Below are 9,002 nucleotides of genomic sequence, written 5' to 3' on the forward strand. Positions count from 1 at the left end.
TGCGGTTTTTGGTTTTGATCAAATTATTCAGTGGTTTTGCCGTTTTGGATTTTTTCTATGGCTTTCCTCATTCTAATAGACCTCAATGCCCCCCTCTAATATTAATTTCAAGCTGAATCATCAGTAATAAAGTTTTACCTGACACCAAAATTTGCTGTGTGGAAGACTCAGAAGCCATTTTAAGTCTTCGCTGATAAATGAAATTCTCTCAATCCACTGTTCCATTCCACCATGATCCAAGGGGGAACCAGATGAGGGCTGCTCAGGAGGAGGGGAGTAGGGAACAAATTGCACATCCTCAATCCACACTGGGCTCTAATTAAAAAAAAAAAACTCTGAATAAGAACCTATTGACTTTAAGCTGATTAACAACCAGAAGAAAAATACTTAAAATACACAGTTTAAATTACTATTTGTTCTCTCTCTTTTTCAGGCTTAAACTCTTTCTCTGATAAGTCTTGAATGTTATTTTTTCACATCCCCTCCTTCCCCTCCCTCCTTGATCTTAGTTTCCACAGACCCTCCCTACTGGGGTGCATACTATATACAATAATCTTACAGAAATCAAATTTACATCTCATTCCTCAAAATAGAACAGTTGTTTGTATGACACCTCGTTCTGTCAAAAAAGTGGAATGTTGTAAGAACTGAATTAGAAAGCCCACTTTCTGTCTCTCTCAAGTTACATACCAACTCTGGGATTTCTTCAACAATCTTTGTCACGGGATTAACAGTCTTCCTAACACGCAAATCCAGTGCTACACCTTCGAATTCCTTATCTCTCTTAAAAAAAGAAAAACCAAATAAATTAACATATAAAAATAAATGCATGATGGTAATAAAAGTAATAACACTAATAATAATAATAATAATTTTTATTCACTATAATCACTAAAAGTATTTACAAAAATTATGATGAAATGCTTAAAAGTTGAAAACAAATGTGTCAAAATGTCCAGTAAAAATCCCAGAAAAAGCTCATGGATACACACTTCTTATAATAATTATAATGATGATCATAATTAAGGTATAAATATTACAAAACAAGTTTAAAAAGTCTCTAACTGAGAGAAAAGTTTTGAATCTCTTCGGTATTAACTTAATAATAATAATAGATTTTTCCTTAAAAATATTTCACAAAAAGCAGTTCTCTAAAAAAAAATTAAAAGTTCAGTAAACTAAGCTACATACTAAAACATAGGCATGCTACGCATGCAGGAGTTATTTTTTTGGATACGTAGGTTGAAATGGGACACTATATAACTGATGCTGGTGTCTGAATAATTGTTGGCAAAAATAAACTGCATTGGTACAACGCTTCCTGCAGTCCCCTCCACAGCCCTAATTTGAACTTGTCACGCGACGCTATCTCTCATGACGAGACTGAACAACAACCTGCTAGTAGGTTAAAATTGTGCTTATTGCCTTTCCTTCGTCAGAGACAAAGTCCTAGTTATTATTCTGACCATTAAGGGCCAGAATCAGAATTTCTGTTTGGTTTTTCCTGTGCAAGAAAATGCACAATAGCATGCAGTTTTTAATTGGCGTAAAGTAATGTGGTGGCATATCCAGGGAACGAGGTTGAGTTTTGGCATGGAGTGTCAGTCAGATTTGAGGTACTGGCCGCCCATCAACGATAAGCTTGTTACAGTTTATACTCATCTTTCGAGTGAACTTAAATATATTTATTGAAAGTACAAGCCTACTACTGTGAATCACTACTATTGTTAACGTACTGATGAAAACAACAGCCCTTGGGAACAGTAATACAACCATCTCATGTAAACGTTGGCGATTGAAACCATCCGTAAACAAATATTGCGAACAAAAAAATTGTACTTTACTCACCGAAAAAAAAAGAAAACTTGTGGAAGTCACTGCCACATACCTTTAATTTCAATCAGTCAAAAAACTTGAGGTCTATAAAGTGCCTTCTGTGATATATCGTTCCGAGGCAAAAAAAACTTCAAAGGTTTGTTATTAGATGTAAGCAAGAGAAATCCTTGTAAATAAAGTCATCGCGTTCAAATACAACTTTTCATTGAGTGATCCCACCTTTCCTCCGGCGATTTTAGTAATTCCAAATTTTCATGGATGGCATCAACTTGTTCCGAAGTCTTAGCCTCCATAACTCTCCATGTTAACAAACCATGAAAAGCACTCGACAGCGATTTTGCTAAAACAGTTAAGCCTTCAATTCGAACCAATTCAATTCAATCCGCTGATCCACAAATCCGGCCCAAATATAGGCTCCGTGTAGCTTCCTGTTCAGTAACAGATGGTGGCCTCAAAATACTCTTCCATATAATTTTGCAGTGGAAAGTTCTATCTTATCTCTTACTGCCTCAGGACAAAGATATTTTCCGGTCTCCCTTCTTCGAACAAGTGAAAGTCGATTGAACCAAGAGAAAGTATCATTCTTCAAAGGATAATAAGGTGGGCTACTTGATTGGTTGTTGCCTATCTGGACTTTGCCCTTTGCGTGCGAAATACGTGATAAAATGCAGGTTGTTTACAGGAAATTGACACGAAATGGGGTAAAGTCCAGGTTAGCTATAAGCAAATTTTATTGGTAGAAAACGTCTAAGCACGTGAGAGTTGTGTGGAAAATTAATCGACCGTATCATTCTGTCCCTTGTGAAATATTTTTCATTGAGGTAGATTTATGTCATAAAATTTGCGTTGTTTGCTGGAAAATGGCATTTCATCTAAAAAAATCTAATTCATACTGGCAAGTAAAAAGTAACACGCAATTGTAACGGGAAAGTATCGTTTAAACACTATTTAATTCATGGAGGACTTTTAGAAGCAAAGAAACGGATATCTAACATGGCAGTCGACGCAGAAAGTAAATGTAACCTGGTGGTCATTTCAACCGCTGCTAAAAGAACAACCATATGGCAAAAAAAAAGATTATCAATCAAATATGATTTACACAAATATCTTGCGCAAGATTTACCAGAGTCAGTAAAACTAGCCTTTCCGAAACAACACGCTATAGCGCTAAATTCGTGTTAGGCCTCCAGCTGACGGTGTATGCGTCGTAAGTGAAGGAGCGGTACACAAAACATGCATGTTTTAACTCGCTAATCAGTAGAAAAAGTTCCCTGACGACCTTTCAAATCCAGACAGATCATAGCGATAAAATCCTCACGAAGGACATGAGCCATTACACTGAATAGATGATCTTACAACTCTTGCAGATGTCATCTTACCTCGTTCCTTGAGCGAAATTCAAAACTGGAATCGCTGATTAACTCATATATAGCAATGAAATATCCTGAAGTTGTTCCTATCGACATCTGAAGTAATATTTGATTCAAAATTTTTCTCATGTTCCACTCAGTCTCCTTCAGAAGGAAGAATAAGCATAGTCGTACAACAATCACAACTCCATCACTTTCCCAACACGACTGATACATTTCCTTAATTCGCGAACCCCTGTCTCCGACTCAAGCGTTGATTCGCTGAAATTTGAAGACCTGTCAAACCACAAATTAGCAAGAACGCTCTGATTGGTGCAACATCGAAAAATAATACAATCTGATTGGTTTGTGATACACCAAAAAATTGGGCCAATCACATTGTGTTGAGATACACCAAAAAAAAGATGCGCCAATCAGATTGCTTAGAGATACACCAAATTGCGCTGATCAGATTACACTACACTACAATACACCAATTTATTCGCTGACATATAGTTATTTTTTTTTAAAAAATAACTCAAAAATTGACAACCTAAATTCTGGCTTGCGCACTTTCTGATGTAATGTCAGTGTCAGATATATTGGCTACTCTTCTCTTTCTCCTGGTTCCTCTGAGACACAGCAAAGCTGAACGTAGAATGGCAAAGGATATCTTCGCCCTTATCCAAGATATGGTTGTAGCGTAGTCATCGCCTTTCTTTAAAGCAAGTAACTCTGCGAGGCGGCTATGGAATCTCTTGCATTCATCGGCCATTCCACCAGTACTTGTAAAAACTAATGGTGTGAATATCGCTTGCTCCACTTCCAAAACCCGCCTGCTGTATTCCCTCTTCTTCTCATTTTCATGCAGTTGGAATATCTGTTTCGGAGACAGTTCTCAATACGAATCTGCGTTTGGGTGACACACCCGAACATCAAAGAACGCAGATTGTTGTCTGTCCCAAAACCCGCGAGCGTGGATATCTAGTCGAGCATCAGGCGCTCTGTTTGCGCCTCTGTTTAGCTCTTCCCCAGTGATTTCCTGAAGAACTGGTTCTGTCTCTACGTCAGTGCAAACCATGCGCAACATTTCCGCTTCTAGATCCCTAATCTCATTGTGCCTTTGAATGATCAGCCCACCATGCCGGCAGACCATAGCATGATCAACGGTAAAAAAGTCCCCACATGTGCACATGGCAGGTAGGTCAGCAATCTCCCTGTCATACCTTAATTTAATTGCATCTCTAAATTCTCTTTTGTTCAAATGAAAATTCATCTCCTTTATCGGGATCACTGTCGACCAATTCGAGGCCCCTTTCTCTGCAGCCAGCTCTACCGCGCATTCAGTTTTGCAAGAAAGGATTCCCTCACTTGCTCACACTGCCTCTTTAGCAATTCATCTTTTTCTCTTTGTGCATTCGCTTGCAGGGTCTTAATTTCTGTCTCATCTGGTGGCTCTTGGGCTTGCTTGATAATTTGCCACACAAGAGGGTCTGTGATCTTAACAGACGCCTCATACTCTTGTGATGTAGTTCTGGCTGGATTGATTAGCCCTAGCCTGCCTAAGCGAACTGAGAGTCCTAAAAGATCCCGTTCTTCCTGTGTGGTAGCATGCTTGGTGATAGCCGGCACAAGCAAATCCGCTATGGCACGCTCTAGCAGTTCGAGAAAAGGGGTTAAGCCTGGCAGAGTTCTTAAGAGATATGTCCAACAGTGCCTTAGTCCAAACACAAAGGCTGCATAACTAGATTGAGGTTGTGTTGTAGCGAAATATTATAATAATAATAATAATAATAATAATAATAATAAGTATTTCGGATACCCGAAATACCTATTTTTTTTTTATATCTCGAGGGTTTTTGTTTTGTTTTGTTTTGTTTTTTCTTTTCAGTATACAGATTTTGATTTCACTACAAATAACGGGCTACGCTCGTGCGCCCCGTCATACAATTCTTACTGTATATAGCATACCAAAGTTTTAAACTGCTGCATAATAATAATAATAATAATAATAATAATAATAATAATAATACATTTATTAAGAAAAATTTTCTCATGTGGTGAGGTGAAGTAACCGTATAATATTTTGCGGCGGAAATTAATGTGGAGACGTAAACGTGGCCTAGCCAAGATGAAATTAAAAATTTATGCTATCTATATTGAAAAGAAAAATTGAAACAACTCATATTGCAAGACAACACTGGACAAATATTGCTGAAAACAGCTCAAAAGGACGGTAACATTTTGATGAATTTTTTTCTTTCCTGCATTTAAATGGTCAATGAAAGCATTTAGACTATACATCGAGTGTTAAGTTTAATTTTCTAAAAATTCAACCTTACCTTTTTCCGGGACATTGTTAAAATAAATTGCCTTCGTTCATTCACGTTTTGCGATTTCGCGGAAACATTCGTCCGCCATACTCGAATCCACAGTTAGCGTTGTCAGCAGTTTCCACTTGGAAGGGGTAGCATTTATTAGCTGTACGTACAATACCGAGACCCCCCTTCACTGCTTTCTGTGTCTCGCATGTGTGCTTCATTCTCTTCCATTTTTGCTGTGAATCGTGATCATGGTGTGTAGAATGGTCTCGTCTAATTTTAATTTTTTAAGTGATCTGTAGACCATTACAACGGTGATACGAACTTTATTTAAGTATTATCAGTCTATTAAGACATCGACAGGCTCAGAAATGTTTTATAAGTGAATTTTTGGGTTAAATGATAGCAAAAACTTTTGTGAAATGTTCATCACACCACTAAGATACGAATACTTTGTTTTGTCGACGAATATATTCACTGAAATTTCTCATTAGTTAACGTTTTAAGGTTGTCCAATGATAGTTCAACGTAATTCTTGTATGTGTCTCCTTTTACTGGAATTCAAACTTCCCGTGCTTGAGGAGGATAAAGTAGACATACAAATGAATTGTTGCAAAGAAGCATAAACGGAAACCAAAATTTTCAGAGCCACTTATTTACATCACTTTGAATCAAAGTTTTACCTCAGTTATTGTTTGTTCGAAACAGGCAAATAAAGTGTGTTTCTGTGGCCGTGCATTCAATAACAGCCCTATTTTCGAGAAGTGTTGTATGCAACAGAGAGGTTCCTAAAATTTAGGAGTTTAAGTGACTGGCAGTCAATATGACTTGACTGTCATTTAAAATTTTATTTGGTTGTGCATCATGACAGAAGCCCAACATATGCATCTTGCATACCGAACAAGTAAGGTTGCTCCTTATCTGCACAAAATTCCTACCAAACTACGTGATTGTACATTCTGTGGACTTCTGATGGTGTTGTAATTGAACTTTTGCTGAGTATGTGAAGTGGTGAGCTGTATGTGTGGTGCCTCAGTTGAGAAATGGCCTCATAGCATTGTTATGTTACTTCTACTATCATGGTAATCAATAATTGGGGTCAAGAAAATTTCTATTTTTTTTCTTCACCCTACAGCCACCAAAGAAGGATACAAAACAGTCGTCCTCAAAACCTAAAGACAAGCCATCAAGTGGTGGTGGAAAAGCTAAGAAGAAGGTCTCGTTGTGTTTTCCTTACTTCAGTTTGAACTGTGATTTGTGATATTTACAAAGGAAATTAATTCAGGCCCTCATTTAAAGTGAATTGGGTATGGCAATACTCCCTTGCTCAAATAGTAAACACTACCACTCCTATACGTATGATGCATGATCCTCGCAGTAGATAGCGCTATTTAAGCAATAGCGAAAATCAGACCTGACTACTACTCCTATGTCAAAGATTTTGATTTGGGGGAGAGGGGGGTGGGGGTCGAGAGCCTCATTAGAAGCTTGAAGTTCTAGAATGAGGACTTGACTCTATAGACTGATAAACATCTAATTTCTCCAAAGATTGTCACTCCTCAATTAAGCATTAAGGTCGTGAGAATATAGTAAAATTATCACAAACTTGATTAGCTCTTGATTGTTAGACAAATTCTCCTTGTCAGTATCATAAAATGTTTAAGGACGGTACGAAGTGCTTGCACACTGTTGTTTGAGCGTAAAGGGTTAATGGAGTGGATGGTTAAAACAAGCATTTATTGTCTTTAGACTGCCTTTTGTGGTCATTAAATCATCACTATTTACTTGTATATCATCAAGGGAAATGTTTTTGAAACTGCATTTGCTCCTGTTTGGTGTTTTTTACTTCAGTTTTTACAACCTTCACATAAGATTAGTTATGCATAAAAATTTGATGGTCCAGTTTTTTAAATGAGATTAACCCTTAAACTTCTAAGATCTGATGGTTAATCCTCCCCTCCAGCTGTTAGACATTTCCTTGTAAATTAGTTACTAGAAATGAAATTCCTGATAACTACCTAATAAGTTGGATTATTACATGACTTGTGCAGTCAGAGGGCCAATAACTAAAATCAATTAATCAAAATGCTCTATTGCCGGTCAATATTCTCTCAGTATTGGACTGGGCACTGTCCCGAATGGTCCCGAATGATACCGCACTTGTGTCCCTTTGAACTTCAGTCGTATAATAAATCTCTTATTAACCAAGCTTGCTGGGGACCGTACTGGAAGAGTATCAGCCCACTGTCTTTTTTGTACGGACCTCACTACACTTGGTCCATACTGTCAAGACCTCGGGCCAATATTCTCCCAGTATGGCCCTTGGGCTTGGTTAATAAGATATATGTATTTTCACTACCCGTTTGCTGGATAGCGTATTAATATTATTGGGGGAAGTTCTGGGAGTGAAGGGTTGCAATGAATTGTTAGTTTCTCTCCTTAAAAACCTGCAGAAGTGGTCCAAGGGAAAAGTCAGGGACAAGCTGAACAACTTGGTCCTCTTTGACAAAGCCACATATGACAAACTTTACAAAGAAGTCCCCAGCTACAGGCTTATCACTCCCTCTGTCGTGTCTGAAAGGCTGAAGATCCGAGGCTCCCTGGCTCGTCGTGGATTGCAGGAACTGCTTTCTAAGGGCCTGATCAAAGAGGTGTCAAAACATCATTCACAGCTGATTTACACCAGAGCAACAAAGGGCAGTGAAGAAACTGCTCATTGATGCGAATAATGTGGAATAAATAAATTCAGTTTCCTATTGATTCTCGTTTCTTATGTTCTCTTTTGTCAGTCAGAACTTTGTTGAACATTTTCTTTTAAAAGCGGTGGTCTTGTATTAAGCATTTCTGCTACAAGGTCAAATTGAGATTTGGCTTGTGAGTCTTTGAAACATCTCCGTTTGGTTTTGGCAATGGAATAATACAGGCATGAGGGATTTCAGTGTAATCTAATTACCAGTGGTCTACCCACAGTTCTTAGGTCTTTTACTACTCTCTGAAGATTTTGGCAATGTGAGCTCTTTCCCCCCTCCACTCTCCTCCCTGCTGCTCCTTTGAGAGCATGTCATGCAAGCTAACACCACTAAGGCCTGACAGCTTAGATGGAATAGCTTGAGTAGATCTACAGCCCACATGCTTTGTCAGGTAGTAGTGCATTACATATTTCATTACAGCCTTTCCTTCTGTGATGACCCAAAACTTCTGCCCAAAAGAACAGAATGACTTCCCGTAGATAAGAAAGGTTCCTTACTAAGGGCAATAAATACTGAATTACAAGTTTTATTTTCAATGGATTAAATATGAATAATTATTTGCAAAATTTTAGAAAATATCAACCAGACTACCGTAGGTTGTGGTAGGTTATGCTTGGGAAAACAATTTTTAACTATCAGGTAATGATTCTGTAGTTAATCTCATAAAGATGAATTTCAGCTTTACATTTACTTATCCTGTTACCATATCCTCCTCAATGCAGATTGGGCAAAAGGGACAAAATTCA

General features: G+C 37.9%; 2 protein-coding genes and 1 pseudogene across 3 annotated transcripts in view; 1 reads left to right on the top strand and 2 right to left on the bottom strand.

Annotated features, from left to right (window-relative positions):
- LOC111330609 (activating signal cointegrator 1 complex subunit 2-like) overlaps positions 1-5,634 on the bottom strand; it is a 15,790-nt gene extending 10,156 nt beyond the window's left edge. For both annotated transcript variants that reach the window (XM_088726509.1, XM_088726510.1), the window contains exons 1-3: positions 5,528-5,634; positions 691-783; positions 139-315 (exon numbers count right to left, since the gene is read on the bottom strand). In XM_088726509.1, the coding sequence (XP_088582635.1) occupies positions 139-315; positions 691-783; positions 5,528-5,542 (285 nt within the window). In that variant the 5' untranslated portion in view covers positions 5,543-5,634. The remainder of the gene's footprint in view (positions 1-138; positions 316-690; positions 784-5,527) is intronic.
- Positions 3,638-4,955, bottom strand: LOC148727365 (uncharacterized; annotated as a pseudogene).
- Positions 5,635-5,654: 20 nt separating the features above from the next.
- Positions 5,655-8,266, top strand: LOC111330625 (small ribosomal subunit protein eS25). Its single transcript, XM_022935517.2, has 3 exons — positions 5,655-5,760; positions 6,642-6,722; positions 7,960-8,266. The coding sequence occupies exons 1-3, from the start codon at positions 5,758-5,760 to the stop codon at positions 8,224-8,226; spliced, it is 351 nt and encodes a 116-aa protein (XP_022791252.1). The 5' UTR covers positions 5,655-5,757; the 3' UTR covers positions 8,227-8,266.
- The last annotated feature ends 736 nt before the right edge of the window (positions 8,267-9,002 follow it).

The sequence above is a fragment of the Stylophora pistillata genome, chromosome 7, assembly GCF_964205215.1.
Source record: "Stylophora pistillata chromosome 7, jaStyPist1.2, whole genome shotgun sequence".
NCBI classification, from domain to species: domain Eukaryota; kingdom Metazoa; phylum Cnidaria; class Anthozoa; order Scleractinia; family Pocilloporidae; genus Stylophora; species Stylophora pistillata.

What these genes read in the sequence shown, in the direction of transcription:
- LOC111330625 (XM_022935517.2), top strand. An exon ending in GTGGAAAAGCTAAGAAGAAG is followed by an intron (nt 6,723 to 7,959) that starts GTCTCGTTGTGT and finishes AAAAACCTGCAG; the next exon opens with AAGTGGTCCAAGGGAAAAGT.